We start from the raw sequence: 23,848 nt of genomic DNA on the forward strand, positions 1-23,848 counted from the left end.
TCTTCATCTATTTTTGAAAAAAGTGCAGCCGCAAAATTCAGAGCGTGAAGTACCAAGGGATTACTGTCAACGTGGACCGGACACAGACCACGCCCTCATCCACGCGCTGGATTGGAGGTGCCCATCGACGTGTGCATGTGCATGCAGCGGCGCTTTAGTAAACATATTCATCCTTCGTCTTCTAATGATCATTTTCATCCTACTTGGCTTCAATGACGTTAATGTATGATAATAGTATATCAGGGGTGTGTGAAGTGGAGCCAAGAATGACTCCATCCCCACCCAACACACAATGTCCATACGCTACCACTAATCATATGTTCCAGCTGATGGCAATCCAAAACTATTCCACAGGGACCGCACAGCTTCTTCCTAAATCTCATTTAGATGTTCCATGATTATTTTAGCACATGTCTTTATTAAAAGCATACTTACCAAACCTTGATTTCCTGGTTTTTCCACATTGGCCAGAGTCGGTGGGCCTTCAGCAGTCCCCTCTACACATTCTTCACCAGGTACCTCACTTGGTGAAGGTGACATTACTTGGACCACCTTTGTGAGTTTTTCCCCAGTCACCTCAGAGTCCACGGCGCTGGGGCAGTCTGAAGCTATTCTACTGAAGCTTGCACTCTGCCTTTTCCACTTTGTAGAGTCACTGGTTGCTGTCCTGTGGCCGCTTTTGAAGTTACTGCTCTGTCCTCGCATGGGTTTAAACCCCAGAGCCACTCTGACGGTACCAGCGGATGGTCTTGGCCTTTTATCCCCATGACAGGGCTCCACTTCATTCTTCCTGGGAACAGTATTTCTCCCAATTGTTGAATAAGCTTTATTCTACCATAAAAAAAGAAAGGCTCAGCACAAGAAACGTTGAAATAAACAAACAGGACAGTGGGACTTTGGGTAGCATCATGAATCAGCTCCAGAGGGTCCGACTTTAAGCCAACAATTTTTCACATAAGAAAGCCGCTTTTATACTTTCACCATTACAGTTTTACAAGAGACAACAATTCTACTTGCATAGAAATGATGAATGAAAGAGATAAATGAACGTTTAGGGTTACTTTACCTTCCCTGAATAGGAGATTGTTGCCAAAGTCACAGTATGGCAGCGAGATCAACACAGACGCCACCTTCATGTTTTGCTATGAGTTATTTCTTGAATTTAATAATGTCTCTCACCTCAAGTCTCTGCTTTTTTTGTGAGAACGGCTGCAAAATAAGCCAAAATGGACCCAAAGAAAGTTGTACTAAGTGCCAATATTTTCATAAAGAAGATGAGAAGTAATATCGAATTCAAGCAAGAACTCATAGCAAAACATAGCTGGTGTCCGTGTTGCCACATTGCGTCTTCGGCAGCAATCCTGTTTTCAGTGAAGGTAAAACCTTAAATGTTCATTTTTTGCTTTCATGCATCATTTATACGTTGACAATTGTTTTATGCATGCAAAAACTCTAATCGTAAAATTACCATTTAAGAACATGTTTTTCTTTGAGACTTGTTTTTCCAGGTATAGCAGCTACTCGGTTGCTATCAAGCATGTTTTGTGATTAAAAAATACACTAACCCCAACCTCACACTGAATATGTTGCGGCGGCCGGAAACATTCAGCGAGATTGAAATCCCTGTTGGAGGCTCACGCTAGCTCCGTGCGGTGCAGCTGGGGCACAACGGAAAGAATCCTTTTGGGGTTGAACCTTTTCTTCCCAGATGCCGGAGCACACTCTGGTCAAGCTGTGGGTTTCCGCAGCCGGCGCAGGAGCTTGGCGTTGCGTCGACTGGAGTCAGTGTGGGTGGCACTTTGCGGCAAGCCGGACTGGATCAGGGCCCGAGCCGCAACGGATTCAGTGAGGTTAAGGTAAGAATACAGTATAGTGTATTAACAACATGATAAAATATGTGCTGTACTGTACGCTAACCGAAAAATGTATGCTAACCAAGGTGCCACTGTATGTGAATAATCAAACCTACAATACCTGTCCAAGTACTTTTGGTGAGGAATTTGTAGACTGGGGTCCAAGTTTAGTGTTTTTAAAGCCTAGTTTAGGAAATCTCTTCTTCTCATGATTTGAAACTTTGGAAGCAGTCGCCTTGGGTGAATCTGAAACGTCTGCTTTGAGGTTTGGACTGCTTTGTTGGCTGCGCAGTTGAGGGACCATCACAAGCCTTTCAGCACAATGTGAAAGAGCGCCAGTGTCCTTATCGTCTTGGAGAGGAGAGATTGCAGAGGGCATGAGACATGATTGAGAGGCGGCATCACGACCGTCCTCAGGTGTTATGTGAAGTGTAACCAGGGGACAGACATCCTGTCTGTCTCCTACCAGCATCTCTGACCTTGGCTCAGAAGCTACACTCATAGCTCCAGTGGCCTCGCTCTGGGGCTTTGTAAGCGTTGTGCTGGGTCTCCGTACACCAGGTTCGGAGCTGAATGACACAAACAGAGCTTCATCATCACCATCGTCGTCGTCTACATCTGCGAGAATTGCTGTGGTCTCGGAACCCGGAGTGGATGATCCAAGTCTGCTGTTACAAAGATCACCGTGGTCAACAGTGTCTGAGGTCAAGGACAGGGCGAAGCTGGCATTGTCATTCCAGGTTTCTTGGTGTTCTCCAGTGCTGGCATCAAGGTAGATGGATATCGAGTTGTCATTGGAATCCGACTGCTCATTTGCCATAGCATCGTTGTTTTGGGCTAATTTACTTTTGTCCTCCTGCACACGGTTGAAAAGGACATCTTCAACAATGCCTTGGGTTTGGGTCATTGATGTTGTGGTCAGGGTGACTTGGAGTATTTCATCGTGTGGGCTGACAGTATGCCCGCCGCTGATGCTGCTCCGAGCGTGCACCGACTCTGGAGACTCTCCCACACAGGACGAGGATGACGAAGAAGGAGTGGAGCACGCTGAAAAAGCATTTCCATTGTGGTCTCCTGCACTTTCAAGAGGGAGTCTCATACTTATCTCTCTCGTTCCTACATCAGTGACTCTCACACAGGGCTCACAGACGCTCATCTTGCTTCTGGTGGTGCAGGTTTTCACCGATCTTCACACCTTTAGCATGACTCCTGAACCCATTTGTAGGCTCTAGCTTTGTATTTGGTCAAAAGCCCAATCCATTACAATATTTGATAGTTTGCAGCTATTGATTCATCTTTGGTGTCATCTTCCTTTAACTTCACCTCAATTCACAGGACTGCAGCATATCCAAAAGTGCTGTGTGTCATTACTCTTAGTCAGTGGAGAACTGAACACAGGCCTCATATATGATATTCTTCATATAATCTGAAAAAAAGAGCGGAGGAAAGGAAACATGTTAAATCATTCAATCCCAGCCATTTTTCAAAAGCTGTCCCTCTCTGTCAAAATGGAAACCGGCCATTTTTGATTGTGTGGACTGAGTTTTCAAGGCGCACAGAATACTGTGATTGGACTCTCACTTTTTGGCAGAAAAAAACCCTGTGTGTTGAAAACTGTGTGTTTTTTCAGCAGTTGAACATAGGTCAGTTTCAACAAAAAAAGAAAAATATACAAAATATTTAAAAAATTGTTTTGTATGAAAATATTTTTTTTACAAATATACCACCATAAACTATTTACAATTTTCACATTTGCAACTTAACTGTGTGTGTGCATGCATTTGCACACATGTGCACTCATGAAAGTTACCCTTCAATGAGCAACCTCCTTCACACTACACAGCAAGATGCTGCTGCAAGGTTGGGTTGGTCAAATTTCGTACCACACAATATTTGTCAGGATCAACAGAGTAAAATGAGCCTGGTTTTCTTTTGGTGTGTGTGTGTGTGTGTGCAGCTGCAATATGCTTGTCACCTCACCTTCATCTGTTCCTAATTGTAGTCCAAACTGAGTTTGATAATACTGGAAATCTCTGCAACCTCGTTTTCATTCACTTTTTAGTAAGCTCATCAAATGTAATAATTCAAAGACTATAACGCTGCTTCTATGAAACGACTTTCTGGCTCACATTGTTGAACTAACAGCCATCAACCTCCTTTCAGCCATTCCTGTCGGTCACTTGCAACATCAGCCTCCAGGGCCTCATTGACTGTGACTGTGCAACTATGAACTCAAGCTTCCACTTTATTAGCTATCGGTGAATGACACACTTGTCAAGATAATGTAGGCTTGGATGGAGTCAACAAGGGAAACGGTCAAGAGGGAATATGTGTGACATAGTGTCTTTTCGGAGAAAAATAGTCAAGAAAGGTCCATGACAAGTACAGTACTTCATCCACATTCGAATTTTGGGCCATCATTAAAGTGCACTTTATAAAAAGTACAGTAAAACAAATGACTAAAATCCACAAGTTGACATTCACCTCAATTTTGGATCAAAATTTGCAAAAAGGGACTGTTGGAAAGCAGCACACGTGTGTGACGTGTATTATGTGGTATTATGTACATTAAATCTGCATGCGAGACATACTTTTATGTAATATTTTTGTAGTTATGGCATAGAAAACCTGTTTATGGTCTTCTAAATATGTTTTTTCACATTAGAGCCCTCTAGACATGAAATAACACCCCTATAGCCACCTTTACACTCCTATTACCTTATTCAGTAGACATTATTACATCAAATAAGGTATTTAAGACCAATAAAACTTGTGCTCATGCTAGGGTGCGCTGCCATAAATGCAGTATGTTACTATTTTAATTATTATGCTGTTATTAGGCTCACCGCGGTCAAGTGGTTAGCACGCAGGCCTCACAGCTAGGAGACCAGAGTTCAATTCCACCCTCGTCCATCTCTGTGTGGAGTTTGCATGTTCTCCCCGTGCATGCGTGGGTTTTCTCCGGGTACTCCGGTTTCCTCCCACATTCCAAAAACATGCTAGGTTAATTGGCCACTCCAAATTGTCCATAGGTATGAATGTGAGTGTGAATGGTTGTTTGTCTATATATGCCCTGGGATTGGCTGGCCACCAGTCCAGGGTGTACCCCGCCTCTCGCCCGAAGACAGCTGGGATAGGCTACAGCACCACCCGCAACCCTGGTGAGGATAAGCAGTAGAACATGATATTGTGGCTGAGATAATTCAAACCTGCAATAGCTGGCACTAATGCTATATACTGTACATAAATGTACTGTCTTTCTATAATCTAAAATACTATCATATTTAATGATCCTTTTTTTGTATGCAGCAGGCAGACCTTCACAGAAATATTTGGCAATGCTCAGCACTGCGTCACAGTACAGCATGGTGCTTGTATCGCAGCCCAACACTTGCCTGCAGTGAAACACGCACCCAGGCTGCATTGTAGGGGACAGCAGTGCAAGCTCCAAAGTCTTGCATAGAGAGTGAGGTGGCACTAAGTATTCGCCCTCACTGAAACAACAGTCCAGAGCAGATCAGGCCATACATGGTCAGAAGTGTTCATACCGTCTGAGCTGTACTGCGGCTCACTGCTGCAACCAAAATGCAACAGCAAGAAACTCCGTTATTTACTGATACTGTGGAATAAACGAATACAGTCTCCTTTAAGACAGAGAGTCTCCTCAGCTTTGCATTGTTCAGACACCTGTGACCCCCAACCTGATCTCTCTGATAGAAGGTGCCCCCATCCATTATTGATATCGGATCAGTCCGATATCAGCAACGATAGGATTACAGTGGAATCTCAAGTTACCGTCTGCCCCAGTGAAGGTGTTTTTTGGTTAACCTTAACCTATGGTTAGCGTACAATATGGCCAGGGTCTTGTTGTGTTATTTACACACTCCAGAATCTGTATTTTTTTTAATCAGAAAATGTCCTTCCTTCTTAGCATCCTTGGGTTTTTAACAAAATGGAAACCTGAATCGAATCAAAATTGAAATCTTAATTACTTTCACTTCCATTGAAGAGGTCTGTTCCCAAAGACACGATGCGGCAGCGAGACACCACACAGATATAGCAATATAGTGTTTCTCACCTTCTTTATCAAAATTCTGGCACTTGGAACTTCCTTTGACTCCATTTTGGGTTACTGTATTGAGGTGTGAAACACTATTGAATTCAAGGAGCGAATCATGTCAAAATACACGACCACAACAACAGTGTGTGCCAACAATAGCAAGGAGTAGGAGTGATGTCAGCTGTGTGGTAGTATTTATTTAAATGATTAATCAAATAAAAAGCGCGGGCCTATGAATAATAACCAAATAGAATTGTGTTTCAAAAACATTTCCCAGTGTAATCTTAAATAAAAGGCTAAAATCATCACACAGCAACTTAACACTCAAAAGGTACAACTAAGAAATATACAAACAAGTACCAATATTAGTTTAAAAGGGAAAAACATATATTTTATAGTTTTCCCATAATGCATTGAGTCCGAAAGCATGCAAAGCATTCACTGATGCCTGCTGGGGCACTGCAAGGATGTCAGCCTCCCTCTGGGATCAGGCACCTCAAGCTCCCTCTGGTGGATAGAGACAGTATTTCATTCATTTTCCACGCCCCTTGTCCTCCAATGAAATGCATTATGGATTTTTTTTATTTTTGAAATTGTATTGTATATGTTTCTTATATTTTTAGATATACAGTACATTTTGAGTGTTTAGTTGCTGTGTGATGAGTTTAGTGATGACACCATGTGTCAGCCTTTTATACTGAGTAATGACCTCCTGAAATTTCCAATGGAGTTTTTTCATTGCTCATGATTGCTCCTGTCAAATAAAGAGGTGCTTGGTCCTCACGGACCACGTCATGTGTATTGACTGTACGTAAGTGTATGTTTAGTTTGAAGCACCCAAGCACAATCACTGTGACAAGGCCCCCAGAAGCAATAAAAGGCAAGTTGGTAGTGAAAAGACGGATGATCACTCCTTCTGCGCAGTCACACGACATTCATACTGGCATCACCATCCGCATCCGGATACCAATCAATTGTAATGATGACCATTAACATGAGAAAACGAGGCTTGGGTGTTGAACAACATGTCATATCATATAAAACATTTCAAACTACATGGACCATTCGCCGGTGCGCTAGTATGTGAACACACATACACACATGCAAGTGATGTCGAAAACACGCACAGGCACGTGTGCTTATCCGGAACGTAACTCTTAATAGAGCTTTAACTTACAGCTTGGCGTTCCTTTCAGGCTGAATAGTCCCAAAAAAGAAAATAATGGCATCTCCTTCAGATGTCTTACTCTCCTTGCTTTAGTCCAGCCAACACTCAGCTATCTGTACTCGCATACTCATTCCTCCCCACACACACGCACAGCCCTCGCTCATGTTTCCCATTATAAGTGGTGTGTGGAGGCACGTATACGCAGGCGAGGGGAAGACTACGCAGTATGTGACGTGGTCTGCAGAGGGAAGGAGAGACAGGGCTGGGGAGGGATACTCTTTTTGCTTTTGGCAATTCTAAGCGTGCAGAAAATGGTGTGTTGAGGAACGAACACACACACACACACACAAGTCCAGTGTGGGAGGATGACTGCATCATGAGTTGGAGGTGTTGCCACAGTAGACCTCCTGCGTTGGTGGACCAGGTAACCCAACTCCTATGGAGCACCACCCTCAACCACCAAAACATAGCAGCCATCGTTTCTGCTGGCTGTTGCCAAGCAGTTACTGCCTCTTCCCTTTTTCCTGGACACAGGAAGTGAACAGGCTGTTCATCAGATGATCAAAAGTTTAAGATGTCTCAAAAAAAGCTCAAAAAAACACAGGCCCCCTAATAAGCAGCTCCATCATTCTTGTAAATCACCTCCAAAATGTATTTGGTTTGATGCCAGTGTTTCCAGGAGGGAATTTCGCTGATGTCCATTTTTGGGTAACTTCCCTTGTCATATATACCCAAATGTTGTCAATTACATTTAGATGGGGGGCATACAGGATGGCAGCGCTGTCCTGTTGAAAAAGCCAGTCTTTACCACACAGACAAGAGCCTTCAATCATAAGGGATGCCCCGGAAACATCGCCACATAGCAACCCACCGTTTGACACCCCTGCACAACCCGAAGCGCCAATGTTCCACAGAAGGAAAAATCATCCAATATTGTGAAGGTCCCCCCCTCCACTGTGCCGTCTGGAAAACATCTCAGGTGTTGTTAAAACTTTCTTTAAAACCGTCCTTTTAGCCCAGGATTGTCCCGCGTCTTGACAGGCAGAAAATATACACTTCCTGGGCTCTACCTCTTGCCTTTTTCGTTCCATAATCCTCAGGATCTTTGAAGAAGTTTCAAATGCCTTATGTTCAACCTCAGAAATGTAGGTCAACAACCCGACCATATTCAAAGAGAGAAAGCTTTTCTGCCTTTGCCATCAAGAGATCATGGCAATGTGAATACCTGACAGAAAATGACCACAATTTGCCAAGACTTTGACTTTTGATGAAGAGCCTATTTCACTTTCATGGTCGTTTGCAATAAATTGCTTACTCAAAAAATGATTTGTCTCACTCCAATTCCTGCTAAAATTCTTGCTAAAATGTGCATTTTTTTCTGTATGCTAGCCAAGTTTTCACTGTGTGATAAACATAGCATTTTTACTTTGAATATGAATGACAATACATATTCTGGTGTATTTGACCTCATCAGTCGTACCAACGCTGAGTCAAAGTACATTCACTCACAAAACGAGTAATCCTAACACCCTGTGACAGCGAGACATTCACATGCTTCAACAAGCAGGTGCTGGAATTGACTTGCACAAACATTTTGTAGCTTCGCCTGAAATCATGCATAACAGAGACAAAAAAAAAAAAGATCGGAGACCAGTGTCACAAGAAAAAAATATACATTTTTACCATGCAAATTTATTTTGGTAGATACATATATTTAGCTTTATGTCATGTTTGGAGTAAATGTATTTAGAAGGTCGTAAACAGGTTTTCAATCCTCTAACTAGAAAAATATTCCATTTCTAAATAAGGAATCCTGTGGAAATTCACCTATCACGGTCGTGTCTGGATCCAATTAACCCTATTAAACGAGGGATTACTGTAATGAATTAGTTCAATTAAGCCACTCTTAGCAGTCACAGCAAACTGCAAGTTCACATGTGAAGGGTCTAAAAAGCAGTGGCTAACGCCTGCTGATAAAAAACACTGCATGTTCAGGTCTTTGGGATCACAACAATCAAATTAACAATTGCATTCACTTGCATTCATCAGTCAGACATTATTGTCATCTCTCTGTTTTAATTCTTCCTTTCACCAAGACATTTCTGACAATTTTCTGCGTCCAATTTTGTGGGAAGAATTTGGGCAAGGCCTTTTCTGGTCTATAGCAGGTCTGTATGGGTGCACCCTCACCATGCTGTCCTTGGGCCCACTTTGGCACCTAAAGCCAAGTCTGTGCGGGTAATGCGAGTACTGAGTCCATGTTCCCTTCCCCTTGGAAGATGTGGTCCAGGTGCACGAGCAATGTATAGGTTTCACTCTAATTACATGGGTGCTAGGTAAATACTAGTACCTAGGTACTGATATTCAATATAGTTCAGCACGTCATCACTCAAGGGGCAGATATCACCATTGGCAGAAAAAGTGAAACTGATAGCTCATCTTGATGCCAGGTTCGACATCCGTTGTCTGAGACCTTTCATAAAAGTAGAGCTGCAATGATTCATCGATTAATCCAGCCTCTCAAATGTGAATATTTCTTAATTTCGCAAACCTATTATTTTTGTGTTTACGCCAAAACAAGACATCGTGAAAATAACGGTTTGTTGCAGCCCTACATAAAACCATCAAAACAGTCAAAATAAGCCAAAAAGTCCAAGTACTGTGTCCACACATGTCATATCGTTGTCCCGCTCTTCCAACACTGGAACCTCTGACCTGACAAATATTTTTAATGACAACGATTGTTGCCAAATGACTTCCTCAGGTGAAACAGCAAACTTTTTTTAGACCCTTCTAAAGATCTTGATCCTCATGTCACACAAGAGGGAGCCCTACAGAGTACAGCCAGCCTTCTTAATCTTGGATAGAAGTACAGTGCAGAGGACAACCTGTTATGTAACTCACAATACTGCAACAGCAGCAGTGTCCACTGCAAGCTACTACACATGCAACACATAAAGACACACAGAAAGCTGCAATACAACGACAATACATACAGCGTCTTTGCACAAGCACTTAGAGTTCCCCATAAAGGCACAGTGCCAAGTTAAAACACATTTTCTTTGACTTCACATCATTTTAAAGAGCCTTTCGCAACGCGTCAAAGCGTCCCTTAACGTCTCTGGCTTTAGATAGGTGAATAGCTTTAAAGCTAGTAATTATCGAAATCATTCCCATTCTTGTTTACCTTTCCAACACCACGGGGAATAGAAGACTATGCCACTATTGTCAAAATAGACAAGAGTAGAGTACAGTAAGAAACATAGCAGGTTAAACTCACCGTCTCTGCCGACCTAATAAGGATTTACTTGGAGCAGGCAGCTGCACGCTGCTTTCTTTTCCCCGCGCCGACTAATCACCTGAAAAAACGCTTTCCGGTACGGGGGCTGGGTGTGGGTGGGTGGGGGTGGGGGGTCATATACATATACTTTCTAGCCTTGATTCATTTTCTGATTTTTGCCTTTACTTTGTAGGACATAAACAAAATAAAACAAGACAAACGTGGGAAAAAACAATAAGTAGTCTCTCATTTATCTTATTGATAACACAAATATTTTTGTATATGTTTATGACCTTATAAATACGTTTTAACATTACTAAAGCCCTCTAAACGTGATATAACACCCCGATAGTTGGTAATGGTAATGGTTTTATTTCGTTTGGACATGCATCAGATTCCAATTGAGTGCATCCCATAATCAGTTCCCAGTTCCACATGTCCAAAAGGAGTAGGAAGAAGCAAAGCTTATTAAATCCTACCCCTCCATCTGGTACTTTTACAATCAGTAACTCTTACATTTGTTCACTTCCTGCTTTCATAATATAGTTGAAGTTTTTTTTGTCACGTAGCGAAGTACTGGGTGATATGAGCATCCAATGCCATAATGGGTACCATAGTAAGTGTCAATATAGTGATATACTATATAGCACATCATGACTGGTTCAAGACTCTTCATCCTTGGATTTAGCAAACATCAACTGCTTGTATTGTTTCTTGAATTGGCTCATCGTTGTGCATTGTTTGACTTCCTTACTCAATCCATTCCATAGTTTGATTCCACATACTGAAATGCTATGGGTAGCATAATGTAGTCCTAGCATAGAAGTGTTTCAAATGTACTTCTTCCCTGAGATCATATTTCTCCTCTCTTGTAGAGAAGTATTGGATTACATTTTAGCTAATTGCTTATTTTTAGCCTTATGCATTATTTTAGCTGTTTGAAGATGAACTATATCAGCAAGTTGAAGTATTTGTCATTTTAGATATTACCATGTCACTCGTATTGCTCAATTTAGAAAAAGACATAAGAAAAAAAAAAAACAGCCTCTGACTGGTTGGCCAGGCCCTGAACACCTCCTCACGGAGGTGTCCAAGAGGCTTGTACGCGAAATCTTGTCCTCATGACCATAGGTGAGAGTAGAAAAGTAGATCGAGCGCTAAATTGAGAACTTTCCCTTTCAGCTCAGCTCCCTCCTCATCACAACGAACCGATGAAGAGTATATCCTTCCTTAGGTACTTAACATTCTCCACTAAAGAGAAAAAGGAAGAAAGACAAAAAAAGAAGAAGACATAAGACATAAATAAGATTTGTGCTCGTGTGTTTTTGTGCTCCCTAGAGGGCAAAGAATGTCAGGGAGGGATGTCGGGGTTCAGATTTGATGCAATAGTAGGGGATTATTGTGGCTGTTGTGATATCATTCATAGAAACCAATGAACATGGGGTGACAGTATGTTTTGGTTAGAGTTTAACCTGCTGGAACAGATTAATGATATGAAGGTTCCATTGTATTTGAATTGGCTTGGAAACCCTTTTATGGATAAACATCCATCAGTTTATCAAAGTTATGTCTGAAATGTGCCTACTGTCGCTGTATTTAAGTGCACAATATATGTACTTAACATACTTTATGTGTATTTACAGCTCCCAATGAACTAAACATTCAAATGAAGCTAAAAAAAAACTACACACCTTCATATAATTTGTCTCTTGTATGACTCTTTGTTGTTCCTAAAAAAGAAGTCCTATAAAATAAGGGAAGTGTTTCGGAAAAATAAGGCAAAATGAGCGAGAACGAGGGAAATCCTGAAAATCCTAGCTTGCTTCTTTTATTTTGAAGGCCTGACTTTACCGTCTGCGGGATGTGTTTGCTGCCCAGTGTGGCCAAGAGGACCGGAAGCTGTCCTGCTCCGGTAATTGTAAAATTCCGTTATTATACTGGCGTATAACCTTTATTTTGAAGCCGGACTTTACCATCTCAGGATGTGTTGAGTCCCGGTGTTGCCGAGTGGACCGGAAGCTGTCCTGCTCCGGTATCAGGGGCTTTTTTCATTCAAGTTAAAATGCTGAAAAAACATCGAGACTATTAAAACGGGGGTTCACCGTAAATAATGAAAAATACCACACTTTGCCGGTGAAAACGGGAGGGTTGACGAGTATGTCTTGTTGTTGGCGCCACTGCAGAGAATGTCTGTGCTTACAGTTACATCTTCACCTCGAGAAGAAGACATTTATTTTGAAAGCCATGACCGGATTTGAGTTAAAAGCTGTGGCAGAAATCTAGCGGAGTCATGTTCTGAGTGTTATCATTGCAGCTGCCCATTCAGACAAGTGATAGTGGTTAATGGTTAGCTTGAGTATCAACGGCAGGGTTGCTCTTCATTTCGGCATAACCAATCAAATTATTGAAACGAAAGCCATAAAATACATCTCAGGACATTGTCCGGCAGCAGCCAATGAGAATACACGGCACTTGACCACCGACTGTAAAAGAAGACTCGTTTGGCCACCATTTCTCCATCTCCACCATTTTGGCTGTCAGTGATGGAGCACATCCGGACGCCAAAGGTATTGTTATCTTTACCTTTTAACACCCAACAACGTCTTGTCTTAGATACTGGTATGCACGTTATACCATTTGTTTGCCTCCTTTGTTTTTATTTCACCGTCCCAGAACAGACTCATATCTCAAATTGCCATGTAAGCTGCCTGTAAAAAAAAGCACAAGCGTCCGACCTCCATCCTTTCGACACCACTGTGGGGACGCTTCTCTGCGCGACCCAAGTGGCTGCCACTAGGGGGCCCCCCAAACACTGACACCATCGCCATTAAAGGCATCGTATCATGCTCATTTCATTTTTATACTGATATTGGATTCAACTGGGGTACCGCAGTACGTTTCTTTTAATAAAACACTCCTAAATCTCAAGATGTCTTACAGACAAATCTGAAAAGTTCAGATCAGATTCCGCAGCCTTCCCTCTCCGACTACGCCTACTCTGTTGCGATTGGTCAGGGGTCGTGGGTCGGCTCCAGTCTCCCACTCCCAGCCATACCTCAGACCTGCATAGACAGGCAGCCCCTCAACTATGGTGGTTATTAAGAAACAGTAGAAGAAGTGGATATTGCAGATACACGGCTGCCTTGGTTTTGGCCTGCCTTTTTAATTCATTCATATAAAGTCAATTCATCCATGCCAGACAACCACAAATATGACATTTTTTATAGAGAATAATGATAGTTTTACATGTAGAAAATATTGTGAAATAATAATGAGGAATAAAATGAATAAATGAATATTTACCTTTTATTGATGACTTGTTGAGAAGATGATGAGGAGCATATAGGGAAGAGGGGAGGTGAGAGAGAGGAGGGTATCCACACCACAAGCAACTTCTCAACATCTTCCATTATCTGTGATCTCGCTTTTGTTAACACCTTTACCCCTTTCACATCAGCTTCCTTTGTTTCTTATTTCGTGGCCAGGATGGAACTTACTGTTTAACAGAATAGTTTGTGTAACATTCTGATTCGAGTTGCCGAAATAAATGTGCCTTACAGGATATTGTAGCATTGTGTAGATTAGATTTGGTGATGGGTGTGTGATCCAAGATGGATGAATAACCAAGCAAGGCTGAGGGCTTTAGTGATACATGATTCAAACTACGAAAGAGTGAACTATAATATGCAATATTTTGATGATTTTGGAGAAGTGATTAAGGTTTGTGACACTTGACATATGACAATAATACTAATCATTGACTGTGTACTTCTGTAAGGTGGAAAATGTGCATCTCTTGGACCGGTCGATGGGCCAGAGGAAAGCCAGCATTGGGACTCTCTACCTTTCTGCTACACACACCATGTTTATGGAGAAGCACCCTGAGACATGCAAGGAAATCTGGGTAAATGTCTTTTATTTGAATGAGTGTTTTTGCCATGAGCTGCTGGGACTAATCCATGACCTATTCAAGGTGTAGTGGTTGCTTTGTTGCCAAGCCTATCTTACTCTTAACAGGTTGGACTCCAAAAATGTCCCTCCATCCAAACACAAGTCATGATAGTTGAAAAAACACTCCAAGACAATTTCAATTTGCATCATAGCAGATATCATCAAAATTAGGAACCACTCCAGCTCCTGAGCCACGTCACCCTATAGAATAAGTGGAATAATAAGCAATGAAAATGACAGAAAATATGAACTGGTGAAGCATTCACACACATAAAATGATGATATTAAAAAACAAAACAAATGTGTGTGTATGTTTCAGATATTGCACAGCATGGTGAGTAGTGTGGAGAGGTTGCCCACCACCCCTGCAGGTAGCCACCTTATCCTGCATTGCAAAGACTTCAGGATCTTTCAGCTTCTCATCCCGCAGGAGAAAGACTGTTTCGATATTCATACCTCGTTGTTGAGGTTGTCACGACCAGGTTTGTGCCTATGTGTTGCTTTTACAGAATGTCTTTTACTTACCAGATTATTTTATTAAGAATTAAAAGGATGAAATGTTTCTTTGGAATGTGCTCTCGTTTCAGAAAAGTACAGTGAGCTATACTGTCTGTCCTTCAATCCCAATGTGAACAAGGAAGAGAGAGAAGAGTCATGGAACTTCATAGACCTCATGGCCGACTACAAAAGAATGGGTGTTCCAAATAACCTCTGGGTCGCTACAGCAGCCAACAGAGAATACAGGGTTAGTTGCTCTGTGTCTTGGCATTTACACCAACATCTTCTCCAAGAATGTCTAAAGTTATACGCTTAGCCCATTTTCTCAAATGAGCAGCTACAACCAATACCCCAAAAAATAACCAATTAGCTAAAAATGTCATCCAATACTTCTCTACAAGAGAGGAGAAATATGATCTCAGGGAAGAAGTACATTTGAAACACTTCTATGCTAGGACTACGTTATGCTAGCCATAGCATTTCAGTATGTGGAATCAAACTATGGAATGGATTGAGTAAGGAAGTCAAACAATGCACAAGAATGAGCCAATTCAAGAAACAATACAAGCAGTTGATGTTTGCTAAATACAAGGATGAAGAGTCTTGAACCAGTCATGATGTGCTATATATATATCACTATATTGACACTTACTATGGTACCCATTATGGCATTGGATGCTCATATCACCCAGTACTTTGCTACGTGACAAAAAAAAAACTTCAACTATATTAGGAAAGCAGGAAGTGAACAAATGTTACTGATTGTAAAAGTACCAGATGGAGGGGTAGGATTTAATAAGCTTTGCTTCTTCCTACTCCTTTTGGACATGTGGAACTGGGAACTGATTATGGGATGCACTCAATTGGAATCTGATGCATGTTGAAATGAAATAAAACCATTACCATTACCATTACCATTACCATTACCATTACCATTACCATTACTATTACTATTACCATTACAACTGCCTTGTCTCATGAGCTGAGTGACGCCTCTAGCTGTTGGTGGCACATTCTCTTGTCTGTAATGCTAACAGTGTTATAATGTTTGAAATATTCATTCATTAGATTACCGTAACTGCATTACGCCTTTACTCTCAACACCGAACCAAAATACTTGAAACACAACTCTGTCTGCAGTATTCTATTTATTCTGACCAACCAATTTCCCATTTTGCAAATGCATTATAGTAACATCACAATGAGATCATAAATACTGTACATTTAGTTCTGCATTGTTTATGCCAATACGTGTATACTGTATGTCTCTTCCCAGATATGTGAAACATATCCGTCAGAGCTGTTTGTTCCAAAGTCTGCCACACCGGCCGTCATTGTGGGCAGCTCACGGTTCAGGAGCCGAGGACGATTTCCTGCTCTGACATACTTTCACCAGGACACACTGGTCAGTATTTCACACACACATGTTATGCTTTGTTTGTTTGTTTGTTTCAGACATTATCAGTAAGTTACGTTATAGTATGTTACATGCTTCATTTCGGTCAAAGATATGTAGCATTTGCTTAAATGTGTAATTTTTTTTTTACGATTATTGACGATGAGCGATGATCTCTTCCATAATGGTGTAGATGGCGCATGTTCAATATTTGTCCAGCTCCTTGTTGCCTTTTATAAGGGCTTTGGCTTGCCCCAGTCCTGCATTGAACTTGATGTTGCGCATCGGCTTGAATTTTTCCCTGCTTTCTTAAGTTGTGTGCTTTCTTGCCGATGTCGACTACATATAGGGTATTGATGTGAAGTTTTGTTGCCCTTTAGGCGGCGGTGTGCAGGTGTAGTCAGCCGCTGTCAGGCTTCAGTGGACGCTGTCAGGAGGATGAGATGATGCTGCAGGCTGTGATGAAATCCAATCCTGGATGTGACTACATTTATGTGGTGGATACAAGGCCCAAAGTAACACACCCGTCACTCACACAAGCACTGTTTCAGAGAGGAAGCGCTACACCAATGCAACTGCAATGCAAATCTATAAATGTGTCCAGATAAATGCCATGGCCAATAGAGCTGCTGGTAAAGGATATGAGAACGAGGACCACTACACCAACATCAAGCTGCACTTCATTGGCATAGAAAACATTCATGTGATGAGAAACAGCCAGCAGAAAATTATTGATGGTAAATATGACTATGTGTCCATTTCAATGACATAGTAGAGGAACTACTGTATTTGCTAATATGTTGCTGTGCTTGTCTGTGTGTACATTTTCCTCTACCTTAATCAGTGACTGAAAAGCGATCTCCATCAATGACTGACTTCCTTTGGGGTCTGGAAAACTCTGGTTGGCTGAAACACATTAAAGCTGTTCTGGATGCAGGAGTCTTCATCGCTAGGGTATATTCAGTCGCTCTAACACATACATACGGTATAGTATATATACAAGGGATGGTACGGTATACAGTACTGTTCGGACCATCCTGCACAGGACAATCCACCCTGACGGAATGCGTTTTTTGATTTGATTTGATGAAAAATCATCACCCTGTTCAAACTCTTGTTGCACTTGCACCCTCCTAAAGAGAAACATTGTATATAGTTCATAGTACGATATACTGACTTACATTGGGTTGTTTGTACAATATGTAAGTACACATCAAAGTAGCCCCCACATCCTGCTATGTCGATATTTTTATTTATTTATTGGAGGATGTGAGTTTTTATTGGAGAATTCATTTATTGGAGAGAGAGGCCAAAAATGGAGGTACTGACTGTACAATGGGTTACCTGTACCGTTAGACCAGGGGTTCCTTTCAAAAGAGCCATTTTACCCTCTCGCTCACTAAAATAGACTGGAGCCGCAAAACATAATTCAAAAACAGTATCTTATAAACTTTCAAAAGAGTGAAAATGACAGTATATCATATATGACGTTTCCAACCTAAATTAAGGTAGTGCGTCCTATATTGTTACGTGAAGTGCTACTTTGAACATGCTTTTAAGACGTCTGTCTGTTTGCAGGCAGTTGCTGATGAAGGGGTCAGTGTGTTGGTGCACTGCTCAGATGGCTGGGACCGCACAGCCCAGGCCTGCTCTGTAGCCAGTCTCCTGCTGGACCCGTTCTACCGTACCATCAAAGGACTGATGGTAACACACCTTGTCACTTCTCTCTTTAGACCTTGGTACTCCCAGGGGTTTAGAGCTAAGGGGTGGCTACTTGCTACCCAGGATGTTTTCGAGATAGCAGCAAGCTAATGTGCATACAAAAAATGTCCTATCAATATTTACATAGAATATAATAGAATAATTATGATTATGGTGTTTAAAATTCTACTGGTTATAAATTCACAGTGTAATGTCTAGAACAGTATGTAGTCAAATTCTATTTGGTGTAAGTAGCAGTGTAGATAAATATTGAAGTAGTACATATACGTATGTATGTACATGCATAAAGGTCAGCCTGTGGGGGTGAGGGTGTGCTTTGAAACTACTTTTCTGTGTTTTGGCGAACACTGCTCTGTACTCTGTATCGCCTCCCCAGTTTGGGGGTGAGTTGTGAGCAGTCCGCAGAGATGTTGCCTACCCTCTTCTTAGCTTTGGACCGTTCCTCTATGGAATGCAGGCTGGTCCTGATGGTTTTCTCTGTGGACCAGTTTGGTAGCTGAGCCAAACCAAGTCAGTTTATATATAATTGATCCCTTATAATTTTGATCCCTTTCTGCAATCCTCCTCCTTCCATTACTGGTGGGACTGTTAGTGGAGCTTTGTTCAGTCCCGCCTGCATGATGTACCACATGTGTGCATGATGTATTTTTATATTAACACAATGTATTTTTCTCTCGTGTACTGTAGGTACTAATAGAAAGAGACTGGATTTCCTTTGGTCACAAGTTCTCCCACAGGTCTGTAATTGTTACAAGCTCGAACTCATTGCTGCATTGACGTCAGTATTATAAACGCCAAAGAAGGCAATCTTGACTTTTGCATAATGAATGATGGTATCATGTGCCTTGGAATTGGCTTGAAGTCTTGTTCAGGCTCTGTCTGGATCTATCCTTTCTTTTACTGGGTATACACAATGTACTTTCTGATTATTGAATCCTTTTGTCTGTGTAGGTATGCCCACCTGGACGGTGATCCTAAAGAGGTGTCCCCAGTCATTGATCAGTTCTTGGAGTGTGTGTGGCAGCTGTCTGAGCAGTTCCCATGTGCCTTTGAGTTTAACGAGTGCTTCCTTATTGCCGTACACACCCACGTCTACTCCTGCCAGTACGGGACCTTCCTCGGCAACTGTCAGAAGGAACGTAAGGATATGAGGTAGAAATACACTGCACACACAGAACCGTGACACTTCTTGAGTAGCTACGATTGAACCTGTAGTTTTACAAGCCTAAGAAGGTCTCTGCTCATGAGATAGCCCTGTCCAAAAATGCTGGTATTGCTTTGTAAAGGTTTCGGTTGGTTACAACTCATCTGTATGTGATTCTTTTCAAAATGTAGTCTAAGGGAAAACAGCAGTATGGACACTGGGAAGTACGGTAATCCCTCGTTTATGGCAGATAATTGGTTCCAGGCCCGACCGTGATGAGTGAATTTCCACAAAGTAGATTCTTTATACTTACCGTATACTTAAGTATTAATATTTAATACTTAATGTAGGCAAAAATACATTCAATTTGCTTAAGTATGGATATTTTCTGACTAATAAGAGATTGTGTTCAACCATAAAACAGCATGATTTATTAATATATTTCTGAAAAAACGCAATAGAGGGGAAATACCAAATTCAAACCGTGATGTGGATGACTGTAATGGTAGAAATGGACAGCCATGTAATCATCCAATTTCACAGTTATCAGACTTGTGTTGGCTTCACGAATCCTTTGGCTCTCTGAAGGTTTGGTTGTAGTTAAGGCGTGGCACTAGCTTTGATGGGAACTGTAGTAGAAGCACGTAGGATTGCCATTGTTTTACAGTCTCAGAGGATTCATTTTGTGCGATTTTGTAGATTAGTCTTGCTAGTTTAAGTCAAATGGAAGCATATTTTATGTGGATAAACATTTCAACAAGAGGAATTCATTTCACATGTCTGTCTCCAATGCAGTCAAATAAATAGCATCTTTAGATGTTACTGTCTTTGCTTAATGATTTGTTTTGTGTTCGAAACAGGCTTGAAGAACGGAGTCACTGTGTGTGGCCTCAGCTGTGGAAGGACAGAGCAAACTTCATGAATCCTTTGTACAAGGCTGACCTCAGTCAATGTCAAGGCGTCTTGAGACCCAACACCACCCCCTACTGCTTCAAGTTAGTCACTGCAGCATCACTCACTGCTGTTGTCTCATTCATTCATTTTCTACCGCTTATCCTCACGAGGGTCGCGGGGTGCTGGAGCCTATCCCAGCTGTCTTCGGGCCAGAGGCGGGTACACCCTGGACTGGTGGCCAGCCAATCACGGGGCACATATAGACAAACAACCATTCACACTCACATTCATACCTATGGACAATTTGGAGTCATAAATTAACCTAGCATGTGTTTGGAATGTGGGAGTAAGCCGGAGTATCCGGAGAAAACCCACACATGAACATGAACATGAACATGAACATGCAAACTCCACACAGAGATGGCCGAGGGTGGAATCGAACTACGATCTCCTAGCTGTGTGGTCTGCGCGCTGACAACTCGGCTGCCGAGCAGCCCGCTGTTCTCTCAATAAGAATCATTCTGCTCTCATGGACCTATATTCATTCACATGTATTCATATTTGCCAGTGCAGTGGAACCTTAGCATCATTAATGCTTTGCACTTTAACCGAAACGTACGTACGTCTTTTTATGCAATAAGAAATCATGGATAATCATGTTATGAATACGCTGCGTGTTATTAACACACAGTCTATTCATAACATGACATGATGTGTGCCATATTGTATGCTAACCGAAAAATGTACTCAAACCAAGGCAAAATTTAACCGCGGCGCATGCTAACCAAGGTTCCACATTTTTCCTCTACTTTTGTCAAGAATGTGGAAGGGACTCTACAACCATGTGGAGCGGTCCACATCCCCTCGCCAGTCACCTGCTGACTTCCTGACTGCTGTGAGGGCGGAGTCCCAGCAGCTGGAGGAGGAACTGACCAATCACCAGGAGGTACCACCAGGAGGAACCGCCCACCACCACCCAGGCTCCAGACAAGGCATACAAAAACACTTACGGCACCACTATAAAGCTTTCTTTTCATCTTTGGCTTACATCTTCTTTCAACTGAACGTCCATGGTATGTTTTATGGTTGGTGACCAAATGTCCTGCCATCCCAGGTTTCTTTACTTCTTTAGAAAGTGATGAAAATGTCTCGGTTTTCATCCTTTGTCATGAAATTGTCTGGCCTTAAGGCACTCTTCTGCATGTGATGTAATCCCTGTGAGGCTGCCACATGAGCGGCTTTTTGAATTAGTGTTGCCAAGAAAAAGCAAAATATACACACCGAGTTCATCCTCTGATTCCTGGGAATGATGAGGCGTCGTAAACCTCCAGTATGATTGGAGTACTGTAGCCTGGACCTGAGTGTCCTGGTTTTTGCTCATCAAAATATGGTCACCCTATTTTATGCAGATACTCCTTTCCAAATACATATTGTATGTGATTAGGACGTACTGTTAGATGATCCCAACCACATTGGACCAAATGAAAAGTGAATGTAGGTGTGCTCCCTCTTGCAGAGGATAGCTGCGCTGACAGGGAAGCCAATCATGTGGGTGAAAACCGAGGTTAAAAGGAGGATCCTGCCCGTGCAGCAGAGAGACTGTGGGCCGGACCCCCCCCCAGCATACAAAGTCCCAGTCCCTACCCCCGCACAGGACCACGGCACCCTTGAAGCAGTAAGTGGGAAAACTAAGAAGAAGTACCCAACTCTGCCTCTAGGTCAGCCCCTCAGTGGCGATGACCTCTCCCACTGGAGCGACACAGAATCGGGTGTGGCTGATCTCAGCTCATCTGGGGATGCTGGGGATGAATGCCAGGAGACCCAGGTAGACTTCACCGCCACTGGCATAAACCTCTTCAAACACCTCCATCAAAGAAGCTTATGAAATAGTTTCCCCCGAAGAAAAAAAATATTTTTTATTTACTTCAAACCTTGACTTGACTCACCTGGCAGCTTGGTGGTCCTGGGCTAAGGTCATCAGGGTCTCATCCCTTCAGCCTGGTTGGTCTAGGACAGTCTGGGGTGAGCGACACCAGCCCTGGGGGGGCGGACAAGCACTGGTGAAGAGGACCTCTGTCTCCTGACGACCACAGGGACTTGGGAGTCTACCTTCATATTTCACACCACAAAGGCTTTTATAAAGTGTTTTTGTGGTGCTCATCTTTACTGTGGGCCACTACATGTGTCGTGTAAGCTGACAAATAGGGTCAAATACAAACATTGATTTTTGAAAGATATTTGAAGCGACAGCTGGGATAGGCTCCAGCATCGTCGTAAGGATAAGCGGTACAGAAAATGGATGGATGGAAAACCTAACCTACAAAAAGATCCCCAGTAGCTTCTGTCATCATGATGTCATCACAGAGTCTAGTTCATACAAAGCCTGCTTAAGTGGATAAATACATCTCTTACCTAAAAAGTGAAACGTCCAATATCGATGTAGAGTTTGCTTTTCTTACGATCTCTGCTGTGATAATGCTATTTCGCCGAGTGGAATCATGCCACTGTACTCTCTTGAATAATGTAAGGCAGGGCCTTACATTATGTTTACGTCAAAGACTTGTTGTGCAATATAATTGACTTATTTATTCATTGTGTTCCAAGGAACACTTGACTTTTTGATGCTTTTCTGGCTGGTGGGAAGATTAGTTAGAGGTTTATGCTGCTTCACGAAAACAAACACTGCAACAAATGAATGGTATTTCCAAGATGCTAGAATCAGCTTTCCAGCATTGTTGTCATGTTTGGAGCACAGACAGAAGATTTCATACATCTATTGCTAAACATACACTTGACATTTTAATTTAGGTGGGACTGAGAGATGAGAGGAACAGCTGATAGCATTTTGTTATAGTTTACACGTCTGTGATGTGAAGTGGTGTGTATTCTGTATCCGTATCTGTTGATGTAAAAATGCTGAATCAATAAATGCCATCATTGAGGTTACAATAAGAGTAAACATTATCTTACTTTAACTTTACATTGATGAGTGAAAGCGCCATTATGGGCTTCAATGGATGCTGCTGCTGGTTTGCTCTCAAAACTAAAATACTACTAGAAACTGTAAAAAGCCTTCTTCAGCTGTAAAACTGTTGCTGTGGAGTTTCCCTATTTATGTCCCGAGTGGGTGTGGGTTTCAAATTCATAATGAATGTGATGTACAATCCATTTCACATCTGTACTACTGGCAAAAAATAAATGAAAAAAGGACATGAAGGAAAATGGGAGGCCTGTGGCGCACGCACAGCACACTAGCTAGCTGCTTGTGCTCAATTGGAACACTAACATGAAAACATTTTTAACACATTTCAAAATTGTAATTGACATTTTAAGATCATTTAAAGACATTTTAAGGCCTTAAATTCAAAAGATTGTATTTTAGACGCCACAGATACCCTGATTATGTCTTCCAAGCAGCAGTGCGCCAAAGAATCAACATAAAAGCTCAGAAAGGACCAATATTGGTAGGCTGGACTGTGGCGACCATCATTAAGGGTAAAAATAATTGAATGTGAGAAGGGCTCCTCGGCGGACGAGTGGTTAGCGCGCAGGCCTCAGATAGGAGACCCGAGTTCTCCCCGTGCATGCGTGGATTTTGGAGCCATTAACTGGCGGCTCCAAATTGACCATAGGAATGAATGTGAGTGTGAATGGTTGTTTGTCTATATGTGCCCTGGGATTGGCTGGCGGCCAGTCTGGGGTGTGCCCCGCCGCTTGCCCGAAGGCAGCTGGGATGGGCTCCATCACCCCTGCAAACTTTGTGAGGATAAGCAGTAGAAAATGAATGAATGTGAGAGGGGGTCATGTATTCGGTGCGCTGTCACAATGAGATCTGGGGTGGAGAAGAGGAGGTTACCCTTCCAGACTAGCCTGGGACATTAT

General features: G+C 42.2%; 2 protein-coding genes across 6 annotated transcripts in view; one reads left to right on the plus strand and one right to left on the minus strand.

Annotated features, from left to right (window-relative positions):
* The window catches only part of LOC131128599 (uncharacterized), a 37,031-nt gene extending 26,606 nt beyond the window's left edge, over positions 1-10,425 (minus strand). For 3 of the 4 annotated variants that reach the window (XM_058071617.2, XM_058071589.2, XM_078793115.1), the window contains exons 1-3: positions 10,362-10,425; positions 1,975-3,279; positions 436-831 (exon numbers count right to left, since the gene is read on the minus strand). In XM_058071617.2, the coding sequence (XP_057927600.2) occupies positions 436-831; positions 1,975-3,009 (1,431 nt within the window). In that variant the 5' untranslated portion in view covers positions 3,010-3,279; positions 10,362-10,425. Of the gene's footprint in view, positions 1-435; positions 832-1,974; positions 3,280-7,090; positions 7,263-10,361 lie in introns of those variants that run through there. The other variant, XM_058071599.2, reaches the window with a different exon arrangement.
* Positions 10,426-12,666: 2,241 nt separating this feature from the next.
* Positions 12,667-23,048, plus strand: mtmr7b (myotubularin related protein 7b). 2 transcript variants are annotated; one of them, XM_058091654.2, is made up of 14 exons: positions 12,667-12,928; positions 14,140-14,265; positions 14,632-14,794; positions 14,900-15,057; positions 16,087-16,215; positions 16,587-16,721; positions 16,811-16,943; positions 17,051-17,160; positions 17,785-17,910; positions 18,616-18,665; positions 18,880-19,080; positions 19,933-20,067; positions 20,786-20,912; positions 21,483-23,048. In XM_058091654.2, the coding sequence occupies exons 1-14, from the start codon at positions 12,905-12,907 to the stop codon at positions 21,849-21,851; spliced, it is 1,986 nt and encodes a 661-aa protein (XP_057947637.2). In that variant the 5' UTR covers positions 12,667-12,904; the 3' UTR covers positions 21,852-23,048. The 2 variants fall into 2 exon arrangements, with proteins under 2 accessions (XP_057947637.2, XP_057947638.2); XM_058091655.2 differs by having other exon boundaries at positions 20,786-20,958; positions 21,483-21,683.
* The last annotated feature ends 800 nt before the right edge of the window (positions 23,049-23,848 follow it).

This window comes from Doryrhamphus excisus, linkage group LG9 (assembly GCF_037039965.1).
Source record: "Doryrhamphus excisus strain RoL-2023G ecotype Guam linkage group LG9, RoL_Dexc_Guam_v1.1, whole genome shotgun sequence".
In the NCBI taxonomy this organism is placed as follows: domain Eukaryota; kingdom Metazoa; phylum Chordata; class Actinopteri; order Syngnathiformes; family Syngnathidae; genus Doryrhamphus; species Doryrhamphus excisus.